This window comes from Chlorocebus sabaeus, chromosome 8 (genome assembly GCF_047675955.1).
Source record: "Chlorocebus sabaeus isolate Y175 chromosome 8, mChlSab1.0.hap1, whole genome shotgun sequence".
NCBI lineage: Eukaryota > Metazoa > Chordata > Mammalia > Primates > Cercopithecidae > Chlorocebus > Chlorocebus sabaeus.
The window spans coordinates 137,201,279-137,219,275 of NC_132911.1; the positions used below are offsets into that span (position 1 = coordinate 137,201,279).

General features: G+C 54.0%; 1 protein-coding gene across 3 annotated transcripts in view; it reads right to left on the reverse strand.

Annotated features, from left to right (window-relative positions):
- Positions 1-8,457: 8,457 nt before the first annotated feature.
- Positions 8,458-17,997, reverse strand: part of ST3GAL1 (ST3 beta-galactoside alpha-2,3-sialyltransferase 1) — a 116,192-nt gene continuing 106,652 nt past the window's right edge. For all 3 annotated transcript variants that reach the window (XM_038000103.2, XM_073018368.1, XM_008001596.3), the window contains 3 exons: positions 17,004-17,049; positions 15,474-15,593; positions 8,458-13,558 (listed from right to left, as the gene is read on the reverse strand). In XM_038000103.2, the coding sequence (XP_037856031.1) occupies positions 13,385-13,558; positions 15,474-15,593; positions 17,004-17,049 (340 nt within the window). In that variant the 3' untranslated portion in view covers positions 8,458-13,384. The remainder of the gene's footprint in view (positions 13,559-15,473; positions 15,594-17,003; positions 17,050-17,997) is intronic.

The following is a 17,997-nucleotide window of genomic DNA, read 5'->3' on the forward strand; positions in this document are numbered from 1 at the left end:
GGTTTGGAATGCAAGCTTTGAGCCTGACTGCTGGGTTCACATTCGAGGTGACGGCTGCTCAGCCATGCACGCTGGGCGAGGTGGTCCACCTCTCAGAGCACTTGTTTTCTCTTCTGTAAAACATGCATGTCAGTGAGGCTCCCTGTCATGTGAGAAGCAGATGGGTGACCTCATGCAAACACCGAGAATGGGCTGAAACATGGGACCCACTCAGCAAATGCTAGGTCTCCTTCTATTCAAATAGAATAAACTCTCAAAGGCCTACTAGTCAATCAACAGGATTTTTATTTGCATGCCTACCATGTGCCTGGCATTGTGTTAGGTGCTGGACATTCAGAAGGGAAAAAGAGCACCATTCCATCCTCAGCGAACTTCTTCGTAACTATCCTGGGAAGTGAGCAATTAGGCAAAACATTGTAAGACACATTGATTTTTTCCAAGCCCTCCAATGTACAGATTTGGAAACGGAGGCACCAGAAGCCAGTGTAGGTAGGGAAGCAGCCACCTGTCTGCAAGATAGCAAATGGCCTGGATTCATTAGCAGAACCCGCTCTTTCCATGGTCTCTTCCCTGATGCCCAAGTTGCTGCATAGCATCTCCAAAAAGCAGCTCTCCAGCCTTCGCCTGTGTGGCTCTGAGGACAGAGCTCACTTTCCCATGAGACAGCAGCCCAGCCATCATAGCCTGCAATGGGAACAGACTTTTGTAGAAGGAGCCAGAGGTCAGGAGCACACCCAGCTCCTCTCCAACACACCAGCCTTTCAGACAGCAGGAGGCAGGGATTGAGACTGAGGTGAACAGCCTTGATCCCAGCGCCCCTGTCGCCTGTAGTCTCTGCCGCGGGTCTGCCCTGGCCTGTCCATCCCACTGAGCCTGCAGTGCTCATGTGCCCTGGAGTCCCTGCCGCGGGTCTGCCCTGGCCTGTCCATCCCACTGAGCCTGCAGTGCTCATGTGCCCTGGAGTCCCTGCCGCGGGTCTGCCCTGGCCTGTCCATCCCACTGAGCCTGCAGTGCTCATGTGCCCTGGAGTCCCTGCCGCGGGTCTGCCCTGGCCTGTCCATCCCACTGAGCCTGCAGTGCTCATGTGCCCTGGAGTCCCTGCCGCGGGTCTGCCCTGGCCTGTCCATCCCACTGAGCCTGCAGAATGGAGCACTCGGCCTGTGTTCACTCAGCACTGACAAGGGCAGCACCAGGAGCCTCTCACCAGCTGGCTCCATGGCCAGGCCTGTGACATCGAGGAGAGGCATGAGGAGAACTGGTTAGTGCCCCTCCACTGTTCCAGGGGCTCCGAGGCACCTTCCAGTTTTCTTGCAGCTTTGATTGGACAATGTAACTGGTTTTGGCTCCAGAGCTGGAATGAAAGTGACGAGTATCGACTCCATGTGGAGAGTTAGGAGCCAACAAGCCACCTTTATGTCCTTCTCCCCTTGTGCAGCGACCTTGAAGGGCACATGCTGAAGTCGAAGTTGGCGTTGTCCCAAGATGAAGACCGCTGGGTGGCCTGAGCCGCCACATGCAGGGCTCATGCAGGATACTGCAGTTTCCATCAGACTTTGACCCGGCAATAAAGAAACCTTTGTTGTTCCATCTTAGGTCGTTGGATTGGGGGGTTTGTCAGTATTGTAGCAGCAGCCTCTTCTGTCCCAGCTGAGGCAGACTCAGACCTGGTTTTTAATCCTGGTTGATCAGTTATGAACTGTGGCTACGGGCACGTAACAGTCTCTGTGCCTCAGATCTTCTATGCGGACACCACCCCCGTGTCATTCACGGGGGCTGTTGTGAGAATTAAAGGAGAAAATGCGTGTGAAACACGTGGCACACAGAAAGAAAGGACTCAGAAAACGCTGCCTGCCCTCTTTCCTTAATATACGCTATGTCACCTTATACCCATCTATAAATTAAGAAACCGACGTTCAGAGAAGTCAGGTTTTCCCCATTGGTCACACAGCTAAGAAATCACTAGAGAGTCAAGGAGAAGGGCTGGGAGAGGGAGGCTGGGTAGAAACGCCAAGGTGTGGCACTCTGGACAGGCAGGAGCCGGTGGCCCTTTGAAGCCATGGGCCACTGGTCAGACACTCACCCTTGCTTGGGGCTTTGACATTTTCCAACTGGACACAGACTTCTTCTCAATCTATTTTCTTAGCTGGATGACAGAGATACAATCTCCTCTTCTGGAATGTGTTGTCCTTGTTACTATCTAAGATCAAGTTCTTTTAAGTTGCGGCCTTACACGTGGGCGTGTGGCTTTTCCCTTGAGGTTTTCAGTTTGTGTCTGGTTCCCGACCAAACCCCATGTTGAATCCAGTGGAAGGTGGGTCCGTTGCGCCCTCTGGTGGCCACCGTCACCAGGCGCTCTTGGCCCAGGTCCGGATGAACAAACCTGGCCATTGGGCTGGGCCAGCTCTGTCGCCATGAGCCAGCCATGGGCACTCATCCCCAAAGTGCTTTGCTCTGGAGCAACACCGTCCTCTGTCCCCACACCCCTGGGGAGTATGGCACACTTGCAATCTTTACCCAGGACTCAGGAACCCCAGCCCTCGCGATTTAAGTTCTGGCTACATCCCTAACTTCTTGGCAAGTCACTTAACCTCCTTGAGTGAGGCTCAGTTTCCTCTTTAAATTCCCCTCTCGAGAGACCAATGGCTCTTGGCAGGATTGTTGCAGGATTAAATGAGCTTAATGGAGGTAAAGCACTCAGCCCACGTTGCTGGCGTGTGAAAAGGAGCCAGCTGCGGTCATTATTCACTGGCCCCTTTTTTTCATGGGAGTTGCCACTGTCTGGCTGCCCGCCCATCCCCCCATTAACTCTCACCCTCTGGTGGCGGAGACCTTCTCTTGCCCATCTCTGTATCTCCAGCCCCCGTGGCCCTCAGTGCGTATTTGCCAAGTGAAATATACACATAAAGCACATTCGCTTATCACAGTCCTGTGAGGCAGATACACCCGAAATCACTGTTCCTGGTTTGCAGAAAGGGTCTGTCTGTGAACCCCGGTCTTTGACTGCTGGGGCCCATGGCTGTCCATGGGTGTCCATGACCCAGTCATACCCTCCCCTTGGGTGGCCGACAAAGGGAAGAAATCTTCCAGCCACCTGCAAATCTATGCAAACGATTGTTCCCTATTTTGGACACAGCTTCAGGAAAGCCCATCCCAAACTTACAAAAGTGGGAAGTTCTCAGAGCGTTTAGGTGCCCACCGGAAGCTGGGCCTGGGTATCTGCATGTGAAAAAGTCCGCAGGACATACCACTTCCCATGGCAATTGGCTCTACGGAGACACCCTCCCGAGGGCTCAGAAGAGAGCGTTCTGATATCTGCCTAGGGTACCCTGTATGCCAGGAGGTTCCCAGCACCATGGCATCCCAGGGAGTCACCAGCCTGTGAAGGGGCAGGCTTTTGCCTGACCAGCGCAATGAACCTAGGGGATCTGTCCCCTGCCAACATCCCAGCCCACAGCTCTCTTTTTCGGCTCCGGCAGCAGTGCTGGGGCGAGGTCTGCATCTTCCGGGGCCTACGTGGGTGTTTAGGACCATTCTTTGCCACACACTGCTCCGAATTTCCTGTTGCCAGCACCCACCATCTTGCTGCCTGCATTCCCTCACTCATGGCGGGCTTTGCACATCAGTGAGGGTGTTTCTTCCCAACCTGTGCCCTTATCTGGCATGACTCTGGTGTCCCTGTGGAGCTCACGTGCAGCTCCTGCCCTCCGAGACCCTGGATGTCTTGCACCGCCTCTCCCTGGGCCCCGCTCCATCACTGGGAACTGCACCATCTTGAAACCGCTGTTCGCACTCCTTGTGCCCAGGTTGCCCAGACTCTCAGCCCCCAGGTGGTTCCTGGGAAGACCCTGTGTCCTAACAGCTACAGGAATCCGCTCACGGGGTCTGCATCTTCTCCTGCCTTTCCTCTTTCACTCAGCTTCCACCCCCACATGCAGGCCAGCAGCCCACCTCCATCCATGCACCCAGGCAGCAGCTGAGTAAAGGCACCTGACTGCACAGGTTAGATGCATCCTCTCTAACATCAACCCAGCCCTCCACGCCAGCTGTCTGTCCTCACAGTCATTTACTCTGATGACCCACAGTCTATGGGAAAACGTGCCTCAATTGTTCTCTCCGCCTGTCTTCGCCTCAGCTCAGCATTTTATCTCCCCAACTCTAGGGGAAAAGCAAGCTATCAGATGGCAATGACCTCAGCTTTGTGCCGCTAAAGCTGTCTGCCCCTGCCTGGGTCCCCACCCCGGCACCTCACCATCCTCTTGTGATGGAGGCGGGGGTCCCTCCATGCCATGTCCCTCTCGAGAGCCCTGCTCCACCCTCCTCCTCTCTGCTGCATCTTCCTCTCTCAACTGGCTCCTTCTGGACAGCATTTAAGTCCGCTGCAGTCTCTGCTGCTAGTCAAAACATCCTTCCTCAAATATGTGACCTTCTCTTTTAACCCCGTGCCCGCCCTGCACGGCCCTTCCCTCTTGGCACACTGCTGGAGGGCCCTACTCGCTACTTACACGGGTCTTCATAGCTCTTATGCGATTCCCGCCTAGTTTCCACTTCCATCCCAAAGAGGCCTGCTCTCACCCAGGTCATGCATGGTGACACTTCACCACCTCTGGGAACAGGCGTCACTAGGGCGAGGCCTCAGTCTCCTTGAAGTGACCTTGCTATAGCCTCAGAGGCACCGCGATGCCAGAGACCTGTGGCCTCCCTGGCTGCTGCTTCTAACCTCCTTTCCTGTGTTTTGCTCCTTGGACCATCTCATTCAACTCCCTGCAGGCCACATCCAGACCCAGGGCTTCGTGATCTATAGCCTGACGAGGCCCAGATTTCTGTCTCCAAGTGGTTGGGGTCTTAGGGCCTCAATGCCATTACCCTCAGTGCGGGCTCTGAGCTAATGGAGGGATTGATTCGGGAACCACCTGCAGCTGTGTTCTGAGTCAAGCTGAATTGGAACATGTGGCTTAGAACTGCAGCAAAATATCCCTCTTCATTATCTCATCCAATTGAACCGACTTTCTGTGTCCAAACACAGCCTCCTCTTTGCGGCAGCCCCATCAGCCTGGAAGGTGAGCCACGTGCAGCCACGTGGGGGCCCAGAAAATAGGAAGCCTCTGCTTTTCAGAGCTCAGCTGAGAGGTGGCTGCGCTGAGGGCCCCAGGGTCTGATCAGTCAGCTGAGTCTTTTCCACCTGCAGGAGGTGCAGGTCCGAGGGAAACAGAGGAGGGCAGAGCTGCCATCCTTGGAGGGCTTAGGGTGACACCTCTACAGGAGTCTTAGGCAGTTGGGGAGAGGGAGAAATTGGTTCCCTGCACCAAGCTCTTGACCACTGTCTGCGGCCCGCTACTCCGTGTCCCCTACTTGGCAGACATGGGTCATTAGTCTACCCCTTACAGCAACCTTTCAGGGCAGGTATTACTATTACTTCTATATTTTGAGGGAGGAAAGTAAGGCTCAAAGAGGCCAAGTCTCTTACCTGCCTGAGGTGCCTCACCCTATGAAATGGCAGCAGTGTTAGTGTGAGCAGGTGAATCAGCTTGGGCTACAATTAAAAAAATACCATAGGTCAGTGACTTAAACAGAAATGTACTTTCTCGCAGTTCTGGAGGCTGGAAGTCTGGGGTCGGGGAGCCAGCGTGGCGGGGTTCTCATGAGGCCCCTCCTCCTGGCTGCTGACAGCTGCCTTTCACTGCAGCCTCACATGGTAAAGAAGTCTCTGGGTCTCTTCTTCTAGGGCACAAACCTGATCATAAGAGCCCCCATCACTTCATCAAACCCTAATTACCTCCCAAAGGCCCTGTCTCCAAATACCACCCCAAGGCTTCAACACATGCATGGGTGGGGGTGACACAATTCGGTCTATAGCAGTAGGATTGGAGTCAAGCACTCACAAGATACTGGGAGGATACGGGCACGTAACAGCCGGCATCTCTGAGAAGCAGGTAACCTGGAATTTGCTGAATTATGGAGACCTCAAGTTTCAGCTGAAAATGACCAGGAGGTCTTTGACTCTGACACGTGGACGAAGCTTCACCTGGTTCTTCAGGAAAGGATGGGCCCAGGGCAGGCATCAGATGGAGGGAGGGGGCAGGGCAGATAGCTACATTGTTACCATCATTTCTATAGAGAATGTCATCAGGGTGATATCCCACAGGTGCTTGAACATGACCCCCAGAGTCCTTGAATGAAGCCACTGAAGCAGCAGAGGTTGACCCTTCCCCAGCAGACGAGGAAGGTCTGGAGAATCACAGACATTTCCTGTCCAGGTCCGCTAGAGCATCGGCCTCCTGGACTTGCCTCAGATAGCCTCTGTCCCCTAGTAGGGGAGGAGCCTCTGAGGGTACACAGACAATTTCTTTTTGTGGTATGAGGACCTTCAGTGAATCCAGTGTGAATAAACCAGCTGCCAGAGGCATTGGGAGGACAAGCGGGGAGGCCCCTATGAGTGGACGCTGGAAGACAGGGCCCTCCCCACCCCCTACCCTGCTAGGCGATGCTGTGGTCAGGGAGGACGGCTGCACCTGGGAGGTGCTCACTCACAGTCAGGGGCAGAGTGGCAGCCTCTGAGGCTCACCCCTGGTCACTGTGGGCCATCGACAACCAGAAAGAAAAGAAAAACGAGGGTGCATGGGTGGGAAATACCAGCCATGGCTGAATGTAGAGAATGAGCCAACAGGGTTACCACACTCTCCTTTCAATCCCTGTGCACATTAAACATCCTGGGAGAGTGAAGAGGAAATGGAAAATTCCACCTGGGAACTTCTTTTTAGTCCCCTCGCTTTTCGTTGATGGCCGACCATGCGTTTGGAGCGGCCTGGCGGGTATTCCTAGGACGTCCCAGGGCTTCCAGGCCAAATCCTGGGAGGATCTGCATTTGGGGGAGGGGTAGGAGTGCAGAGGCAGATGGGCCTTGACTCTGGTCCCAGCATCCAGGCAGGTGCCGGGGCGTCCTGGAGGAATGCCTTTAGGCCCTCAAGGCTCTCCAAGGAGGGCCCTGACGATTTCTTTCCCTGGCCGTGGGCTCTAGCCTGAGGCCAGGGTGTGATGTGCAGGACAGGGCGGCCAGGCACTGGAGCCCGGCAGAGCTGGCCTGGAAAAGTGGGCAGCGGGGCCGACTGCAGCATGGCACCACCTCGTGGCCACTGATCCACATTGCAACTGTGATGAGAGGCCAACCAGGAGCGAATTTGGGGGAGGCTGGATCTTCCATAGAATGGAGGGGTGGGAGCATGTGTTAGCGCCAGGTGACAGCAGGGCCCTGTAGGGAGAGGACAGAGAAGTGATGGGATGAGGAGGAAAGGGAAGTCTAGAGTTGAGGAAACAACTTGGAGAAGATACAGGGGCAGCATGAAGGCCCGTGGCAGGGGGCAGGAGCAGGACAGAGGCATGGGGGGAGGGAGGGAAACAGACCGGGCTCCCCAGCAGAACCTTGCCGTTCATTTCAGTCTTGCAGACAGCTCCTTCTCTGCTCCTGTGTCTGATGTACTAATAACTAACATTTATTGTTGTAAGCCTTTTGCGTAGGTTAAGTCATTTAATTCTCTACGTGTATGTATACAGAAGTATTACATCATACCAAACTTACCCATCATGAGATCAGGCAGAGAGGTTAAGTTACTTGCTCAGACTCACACAGCTAATAGGTAGGACCCAGGGCGGCCTGGCTGCAGAGCCTCTGTGTGAATCTTTGCCCCATCCTTCCTCTGGGGGCTGCCCTCAGAAGGTCCCCATAGACAGTGTCTCAAATATCTCAGGAAACATCCTTGCTAAGCACAGAGTGACAGGGAGGCAGCAGGGCAGACAGGAGGCCCAGGACTGGAGAGAGACGCCTTGCTGTGAACCCACCTCTGCCCTCAGCCATGCAACAGCCTGCAGGGCTGTTCTGAGAGTTAAAGATCACGCCCAGGGAGGTATTGTGTGCCATACAAACTGGGAGGCCTGGTTACTGTTTATACCGATTTTATCTTATAGGCTCCCAACACTGGGTTTCTGAATCTGTTTTGTTTTAAGGGAGATTAGTGCCAACTTTGGACCAAACTCATGCCCATCCCTGGGTGTGCCTGTCTCTGTGGGGGAGGACAGACTCTAGACCAGCCCATATCAGGCCCTGGCCAAGGTGAATTTACTCAGCAAACGTTCAAGCAGGTGGTGCATGTCTACTGGGCCTCTTGAGATGCTTTTGTTTTTAATCTCACATCCCCTCTGATGGCCAGTGTTGTCACGCCCATTTGATACATGCGGCAGGCAGCGGAGGTTCAGAGAACTTAGGTGACTTGCCAGTCACACAGCAGGGCCCGGCACTCCTGGGCTTGAGAACAGGCTTCTCCAAGGCCTACGCTGGGGCTCTCCTCTGTATTCTGAAATCTGGCCATTCAGCAGTGGTGACGCCAACCCAGTAGGCCCTCTGAGCTGGAGGGTTGAAGGCAGCGCAAATGCATGACCCTCGTAGAAAAACAACAAACACACCCAAACGATAAAATAGCTCTTTATTTATTCACTTTGATTTGGATCATTGGAAATATTAAACAATAAATAAAACAGAGCAGGGGCTGAGGAAAGCAGGATCTTGCTAACGTTATTTGAATGCATCCCAACCAGTGCTCAGCTGCGCAACGACATGGAGAGAGGCGAGGGGGAATAGAAAGCAAATTTTAAAACACCAACAGCCAAACACACAAGACTGCACACAAGAAAAAGTGCTCAAGAAACTTTGGCTTTGAAGGGAATTCAGTGAAGGGAGGCGATTGTGCAGGAGGAAGGGAAGGAACCTGCAATCACCCTAAGGGGCGGGGGGCTGAAGGGGGAGGCCCTGACACAGGCTAGGGTTAAAGCTGACGTCCCCCAGCTCAGGACGTGCAACCAATGGCAGTTTTGTACTAGGAAGAAGCTGAGTGATGAGGCTGGATGATGGGATCGCCTGATGGGCTGGGAGGGAGAACAGGAGGTGTAAAGGTGGCTCACCGCCCATAGGCAAGTCAGTGCTCTCTTGGTAAGAAAAAAAAAAAAGTCAGTAATGCCCTGATCCTGACAAGCTGTGAGATGCTGCCTTGCCTGTCTCTGCCTTTTCTTCTAAGTCTTCCTCCTTTTCTTTGCACAGGTGTCAGGGAGCACCCCAGAGGTGCAGGAGCTGGTGTTTTCATGACAAACAAAAATGGGGAGGCTGACTCTATCTCAAAACTGGCTAGCCCAGTTCACAGGGCAGGATAATCCTGATGGCATGTAGCCACATTTGCTGCAAACCAGATGTCCACGATGGATATAATGATACCCCCGGGGCTCTTCTCAGGGGCGAGGACAGGTGCTGGTTCCTGATGGCACATGGCTGGTGTGCAGTCACTGTCCATGGCTGGACAGTGGCCCCTTGAGGCTTGGACTTCCCTGCACACAGCATTTTTGATCCTAGCCAGGGGAGGGAGAGAGAGTTCTTTTGGTTTTCTTTTTATTTATTTTCAGACTACTTCAAAGCAAACATATCCGTTCTAAATGTTCTTTGTGGTTTTAATCCACCTTTGCCAAGAGGCCAGAGTCACATCCAGGTGGGACTGGCCTCTAGCACCACCTTCTGGCCACGGCAGAGAATGGGATTCCATCAAAGCCTCCCAACCAGCCCTTTCCCTAAAGAATCACCCAGACCTTAACTGCCCTCTTCACCTTCTTTCTGTTTTTCCCCCCTATTTTACGTTCTATTTTCTCATATCTGGCTTTTCTCTCTAAGCCTAACAAAATGCTTTGCGGAATGTTTGGAAAAGCCAGAGTTTTAAAAGGTATTCATCCATTTATGAACTTTCTTCCAGCCCAGGATCCCTGCAGAGAACCAGAGGTTATAACTCTGTCCTCCTTTCTCCCCTAAAAGGTGGCTGAGGGGAGGGGAGGTGCATGTAGCTCCAGCTAGAGCAAATCAGTGCCCTGACTCACTGGGGAGACCCAGGGGGCTGGGATGTTGCTGACACCTCATGGGCCACTTCGTCAGCCTATCTTTGCAGCTTCAGGTTCAGCGCTGGGTGCTGCAGGCAGGGACCCCTCTGTTCTCTGCTTGAACGCAGGGCCAGTCTCCAAGGAACTCTCTGTCTGCAGAGTAGAAAGAGTTGTGGGCTGGGATTCAGGGCCCTGCGGGAGCCCCCGCCACTACCTGCCCAGCACGAGTGCTCGTCGTACTCCTGCTGACAGCATGCATACTGCCCTTTGGCTAACACACACACTAATTCCCAGCCACCTTCACCCCAGGGATGAGTTCCAGTTGGTTTAAGCCAAACTGGTGCATTTAATTCTGGCTGCAACAACTGGCTTTTATTCCATGAAGTGCCCATTGCTAAGCCAATGAAACATAAGAGCTATCTGCTGGACTATGGGAAAGAGAAATGTGGTCTCCTGCACTGGAGGGCATGAGAGGCCACCCAGGCAGCCTGCGGACAGAGCTCGGTGCTGAGAGCGCCCAGGAGAGTCAGACTCCTCCATTCTGGTTACACTTTTTCCACATGCTGAATGGAGACTTGCTGGGAAAGCCCGCCTCCAGACAATTTCAACATAGCGCCGGTAACATCCTATTTCTGCTCAGACTTGTGCTATCTGTCCCAGACAGGTCACGACTGCCCGTCACTTCCCTCCTTCACACTCCACCAGGAAAAGGCCACACCTCCCTACACAGCAGCAGCCTTTTAGGAAATGTGCTCAACAGGAAAAGTGGTTTTTCTGATTAAACATCAGTAACGAGAGTCAACAATCACTGTCCTCTCCCATGCCTGTCACGCTCCACTCCCCACCCAGCTGCAATGTGGCCTTGATTCTCTCATCAGTAAAATGGGAAAGCTGGATTTGGAGGCTGGAAGAGATCTCACAGCTTGACCATCCTAGTGGGAGACAGGGAGACCAGACGGAGACCAGGCCATCGACCCAGGCAGCATGTGGCTCAGACATAGACGCCTTTTCATGTCGAGGGACTTATTCTTACACAGCAAAACCCAGAGAAGTCGATTGCTAAGCCCGAGCCTGCCATCCCTGTATAGACTCAGCTTTTAGGAGAAAGGGAAGAGTTCAGGAGATAGCAACACTCTCTGTTTCAGTGTCTGATGATCTGGAGTCTGCCACTGGAGTCACTCAGCCACTCAACAAACGTTTGCTGAGTTCTTCACCTCATATATGGCTGTGAACTCTGCTCTTCGAGGCTGTATGTTCTGAATGACGACTCAACGATTTACCAGCCTTTCTCAGAAAAAAAAAAAAAAATCTTAAAGTTTTGGAGGATTTTAAAGCTGAAACAGGTTTTCTGTTTAACACATTCCCCATTCTGAACCTTTGAGAATCTGATAAAAGCTATAGACCCTCTCTCCAGAAAAATGCTCATAAGTAGAGATTCAGGGAAAAAATCAAACTTGGCATGCAACTTCCGGGGACTCTTGTGAATGGCCTGAAGCCACCTGTGACCCATCACTGATGTCCCCAAGCTCCTCCCTCCCCGTGTGCAGAGGGGGCTCCCCTGCGCCTGGGAGCACAGGCTTCACGCCTCCGTCACACTCCACCAGCAAAAAGTCACGCCTCCTCAAAGCAGCAGCAGCCTTTTCAGGGATATTTTCAACAAGAAAAGTGGTTTTCCTGCTTAAACATTAGTAACTGGAGCCAACAATCACTGGTTACCACATTTCTGTTACTCTCCACTCCCCACCCAGCAGCAGTAAGGTTTCACAGAGTTTTGGAGACTCCTAGCCTGAGAATAAATCCAAGTCCACAATGAGGAAGAAGGAAGGTTGGGTTGGAATGGGAGGATGCTGAGGACATTCCACAAACCATCCAAGCCCTAGATACCCCCAATATCCCATGTCTGAGGACTCCTACAGACCCCCCTTAAGCACACCCCCGTTTCCCAGCTATTGGGTGAGGCAAGCTTCATTAAAACACCAGGACCACCAACAGAGCCAGGGTGCAACAATGTCAGTTGAATAAAAAAAAGAATCAATAAATAATCAGGAAGGCTAACAAGGAAAGGAGAACAGCTGGGGAAAGAAGATGAGGTATGTGGCAGTCACCATTCCTGGGATATCCTTGGCCCAGACCCCCAGTGACAGCCCCAAGATGGCCAGCAGGGACTTGACCCTGAGCTCAGGCCCTCGGGGAAAATGCTGCTGGCAGCCTCCTGTGTGGCTTTGGAGGTTGCGGGCACCCTATTGAAGAGTCTGAGAATAAGAATGTACGTTCCATTCTGACACACTGCTGGGTGCTGTTGAATATCCTCAGAGCTTTGTTCCAATTCAGGTGCTGGCTCAGGAAACCAGAAAAGATGTTCCCAGCCAGAGAGCAAGCAGGGCTGCTGGTGGGGGTCCCTTTTCCCAAGTAAGGGCTTTTGTTTCATTTCAGCCCATGCATGCTTTTCTTTCCCAAATACAAAGGCACATGGAAGTGGTCAGATCCGCTCTCGCCACGATTAGAACCACGAGATGGACTACTCAAAGGAACATCTGCTTGGGAAGAGGTATCTGCAGGAGTCAGAAACACGGCGCCAAGTTTGGGGATTTTTTCTTTTCCTTTTTTTTTTTTCCCAGAGACAGGGTCTCACTCTGTTGCCCAGGCTGGAGTGCAGTGGTGTAATCACAGTTCACTGCAGCCTCAAACTTCTGGGCACAAGAGATCTTCCCTCCTCAGCCTCCCTAGTAGCTGGGGCTACAAGTGTGTGCCACCATGCCTGGCTAATTTTTTTTAAATCTTTAATTTTTGTAGAGACAGGAATCTCACTATGTTGCTCAGACGGGTCTTGAACTCCTGGGCTCAAGTGATCCTCCTGCCTCGGCCTCCCAAAGTGTTGGGATTACAGGTGTGAGCCATGGCACCTGGTCTCCAGTTTCTGTGAAAATCTTTGGGGTAGGAGCCTCTGGTGGCTCATAAATGAGTTTTGGGAAGAAGATGACAGGGTTATCACGCCAAGCAAGAGGCCGGGCTTCGTGCAAAGAAGGGCAGCATCTTGCCCCGGGCGCCAACACCGCTTGGCATGTCTCTGTGCTAGACAGAATCGCCACTCAAGTCTCTGCCCGTCTTCCTGGGAAACTGTCCTGTCTCTTAGAATATAGGCGTCTTCCACATTTGTTCCCCAAGCTCGCTCCAGGAGCTAAAATGATTTTAGTGTGTGGAGGTTGAACCTTTCCCAGCGCCTCCCCAGCTCTGGGGCAGCGGTGGGGGGACGTTGTCCCCATTCAAGACAGGTTCTGAGACATGCTCTGCCATGCCGGCAGAGCCTAGTGACCTTGCTGAATAGATGCTGCCAATGGCTGGGTGCAAGAGGCTGCGAGCGGTGCCTGGGCACACACCTGAGGCTGCCCCTCCAAGCTCCGGGATGGAACGGCTCCGGCAAGATGCTGGGGCTGGAAACGCAGAGGTGTGACAGTGCGTCCATCCTCCACCCTTCACTGCGTCATCTCCCCTTGAAGATCCGGATTTTATTGATGGAGGCCAAGGTGGCCGTCACGTTAGACTCGAAGTCTGCATCGTGCACCCCCGTCTTGCGAAAAGCCCCCGCGGACGGGTTGTTCTCCCAGTAGTGGTGCCAGTTCCCTTTGCTGTCTGCCCCGAAGCCGTACAAGTCCACCTGTGGGGGCAAAGCAAAGATGAGAACCAGACAGCAGGGCTGCCGGTGGCACCCCTGAGAAAGGAAGCCTGTAGGCGTTCCTGGAATCCCACAGGACCATAAACAGCATTTCCAAGGACTCAGACTAACCCTTCATTAAAACCCTTCTCTACGTTCCTGGAACTCTCAGAGGCTTGGTGAAGCAAATGCAAGTTAAGTAAAGCTCAAGTCCAATGCCAGACGACCCTGAGAGATGACTGCATGTGGTCTTGGAGCCCGGGTCTTACCTCTGCAGCAAGGGCAACCTATTCTTCCAGAATCGAGGAGCTACAGAGGGAAGCAATAGGAAGGAGGCCGTGGAATGGAAGAGAGTGGAAGGAAAGCAGGGCTTTTGGGCCAAGCAAACTGCCCCAAATCCCAGCTCTGCCACTCCAGGATGCTCTGGGCATGTGAAATCACTTGTTTGAGCCTCACTTTCCTCATCTAGAAAATGGGTCCAAGAATCATGATTGCAATGAGGCACAGAGCAGGGCTGATCCCTTTCTTCTCTGCGGCCAACATTCATCTGGTCCAGGCGCCCTCGTGGCCACTAGGCCAGGCCTTTCGCATACATGACAAACACTGTGCATTTATTCTGAGCCCAGCACCCTACTGGCTGTGTTGAAGTTCAGGCAGAGCTTGATCAGATGCCAGCTGGGCAGCTGCTGGGGGAAGCAGCCTTGGGGCTTACAGCTTCTTGGAGTCACTGACTGAGCAATGCTTGTTGGAACTGGGGCTAAATTCAGGGCTCCCACAGCACAGAGGAGGGAGGGGCTGATGCCCTGAGAAGTCAGAGGAAGCTCTTCAGAAGAGGTGGCATGTGGGTCGAGTCTTGGAAAATCAGTACAAGATGACTGGAAGGAGGGGTTTCCAGGGAGAGGATGTGCTATATGCACTGCAGCGTGGAAGACAGATTGGAGGGGTGGGGACAAAGAGGGGACAGCGGACAGCTCCATGCCATATGTGGCTTTCTAAGGAAATGCAACATGGACGTGGGCCTGCTCCAGGGCAGGGACATTAGGGCCAAACAGGTGGGAACGATGGGAGAAAGGGCTCTGAGCAGAAACCCAAGCAAGGGTCTGGGACCAGCTGGCTGGAGATGGGGTGGGGTGGGGAAATGACAGGGGCACCCACGTTGCAACCTGGGAACACCAGGGCAGGGCTGAGCCTGGGGACCTGCCTTGCAGTGCCTCTGACCCATTCCTGGGATTTCCACCAGGCACCAGGCAGGGTGGGGCTGGGGCTGGGCTGGAGATAAGAAGAGCCCTGTCTGAACCCAGGGTCAGGGAGGAAGTGGGGGCTGTGTGACCCGCCCTCCTGCTCCTCTTCCTGGGGCGGCAGCAAGCCTCTCAGAGCATCCGTGGAAACCCGAACACAGCCTGGTAGACGGTGAAGGACGTCGGAAGGGAAATGCATGCTTCTCGAGATCACTGGTTCTCAATGTCAGCAGACAGTGGAACCCATGGGGGCCTGGCTCCATTAATTCTGGAAAAATTGGGCCAGGATGTGGCCTGGGTGCTGGAACTTAGACCCACAGATGATTCTAAGGAGTAAGTGGGATTGAGAACTGCAGCCTTAGACAATTCTCACTATGAGAATCCGCTCCTGTATCTGGAATCTGCTGCTTGATCTGAGCTTCCACCGCCATGGTTCTGGGCACTCACACAGAATGTGCCAGAACTCTTGCTCCCGAGAACGTTCTCATTGAGCACTGTTACTCACTAAAACACCCTGGGAGACACACGCTGCAAGCCCTGACATAGAGACAGAGAATCCGAGCTTCTGGAAGAGGCAGGCTAGGTCTACCTGCCCTCCCTCTCCCTGCCCTCTCTTGGGCACACAGGACGGTGAGCTCTGTCCTCTGGGCAGCCCTGCGGGCAGGGGGAGGGTGGCATACCTCATCGCAGACATGCATTGAGAAGATGACCGAGAGGATGCCGGTAGATGGGTACCGCCCGTGCCCTTGCAGCCAGTTGTCAAACACATACTTGATGAAGGCTGGGTGGTAGATCAGGATCTGCGGGGATGGGAAGACATGGCCCTTAGTGAGTTCCGGTGGGCAAAGGACATGGAGCGCCTATCAGACACACACACTGTTGCGGCCATGGAGGCAGTGAGCCTGACGGATACCCCTGCACTCGTGGGCCTCCATGCTCGTGGGAAAGATGGACACTCATCCACATGAGTAAGAGACAGAGGTGCTGAGCTCGTAAGTGCTATGGAGAGCAATGATGCAGAGGAGGGCCCTACAGGACAGTGTGAGGAGGATCGCTGAGCTGACACACAGAAAAACCCAAGGAGGCCAAGGGGTGAGACAGGAGACTGCTCAGGAGAAGGGGGCCCCAGGGAACAGCGTGAGGTAGGACCAGACACTGTCAATGAGTGAAGACGTAAGCACCAAGCCACCTGAGGATGGCTGGAATCATCACCAATCCTTAAAATGACCTCATGTCCCAGGTTTCCCTCTCCTCCTGCTACAGATAAGAAAACTGAAGCCCAGAGAGGCTAAGTGACCTGCCCCATGTCACGCAGCCGGCAGTGGCTGAGCTGGGAGGGGGCCGGTATCAGGCTTGGCCTTGGTTCCTCACCCAAAGCCGACCTTGAGGACAATGAAAGGGACTTCTCAGGCAGGAGAGGGCGTGCATGTCCAGAAAGCCAAACTGCAGCCCCTTGGAATGGACTGGAAGGGTGGATTCTGTGGACCTCTGGTAAACCATTCACCTCTCAGTGTGGCCTCCTACCATCTCTAGGAGGCTGTCCTTTCCACCAACCCCACCCTATAGACACCCATAAGTGGCCTTTTCCCTGAGGCAGCACAGCCCACTGCAAAGGGCAAGATGCTGGAGGCACAGGAAGTCTTCAATTCTACCCTCATCCAGAACTAGCTGTGTGTCTCTGGGCAAGTTTCCTGACCTCTCTGAGCCTATCTAAGTTTGATAGCGTATGCAAAAGGCCAGTGTGGCAGGCACCTCACTTCCCTCCTCCTTCTGCCCTTTGCCCATCTCTTGGCCAGCCTCATGCCAGGGGCCTGCTGGGGAAGATGCAGACATGGAAAGAGATGAGAGGCACGAGGTGAGGCCTGGCTTTGAGAGTAATTAACAAACCACAGCGTGCATAGGGGTCCCTGGAGAACATGTTAAAACCAGAATGCGGGGCGGCCAGGGTTTCTGATCAGTAGGTTTGAGACGGGCCTGAGGATGTGCATCTGTGACAAGCTCCCGGGTGATGCTGCTGGCCCGGGGGACCCCGCTTTGAGAATCTCTCCCAGTGTTTGACCTCTTCCCCCAGGGGCTAGCTAAGTGGGAGATGCTACCTCCAGCAACCTGGGGATCTGGGGGCTGTCTTGCAACTCAATGCCGTACCTGAGAGCAGAGCCTGAGATGAGGAAGCCTGAACTTAGAACAAAGGGGCTGGGGCCTCCACTCACCTTATCCTGTTTCACTCTGATCTTTGCAGGAACCGGGACGTAGGTGCTGCAGTTGGAGAAAGAGAAGCTGGTTAACAGGGCAGGAGACAGGCCCAGGAACCTGGGCACGCAGCTTTGGGGGTAGTGACTAGAGAATGAAGCAGACGTAGCCTCTCCTGCCCCCCACACCTTCCCTCAGGGACCCCCACCTCCCTACCCCAGCCACAGAAACCCCCTGCCCACAGCAACCCCCGATAGACACCAGAGAGCAGCCTTGCCTAATTTGAGGACATTCTGCTGGGTTTTGGCCCCTATTCCCCAAAAAGGTGAGGAGGACTTGCTCCAAGCACAGCCTTAAGGAATGGAGTGGGGGCCGTGGTGCCTCCACCTCTCAGGGCCACAGCACGCCTGCCGAGCTGGGGCACTGGCTGGTGAGATCCGCAGCTGCCCCTTCCTCAGCTGGGCAGTTGCATGCAACCCGGGTGCAAAGGTGTCAAAGCTGGTCCCACGGGTGCGATTCCTGCTCCCGGAGGAGACTGCAGCTGAGCCACATCCAGACCTGGCTCCCACCCCGCCCCACCCTGGTCTGCCTCCCTCACCCCTGGTCTCCTGAGGGCACAGCCCCACGGTCTCCTGCACCTACATCCCGGGGCTGGCTCTGTTCCTAGAAAACCTGGCCGAAGACAAGACGGCTTGTGGAAATCTGGACGTCAAAGCACTTCCCTTCAGTCAGGGTTAGAGGAGAGCACAGGCTCTGTGTGGGGTTCAACCCTGGGCAAGGTGCTTGGCCGAGCTCCAGAGTCCTCACTGGGAGAATGGAGCTAATGATAATGGCTATTGTGAGGATTAATTGAGATAGTATGTGCCGAGTGCCACGTGCGGTGCCTGCTCAGGAAACCAGGTTCCTGATTGTCAGGGAAGCCACAGCTGCCTTGCTCAGCGCTGCCTGCCCTGGGGAGGGGCCCAGGCTGCACCTGTACTCCCCATCCCTCATTTCTTAGGAACCCTCACCTGG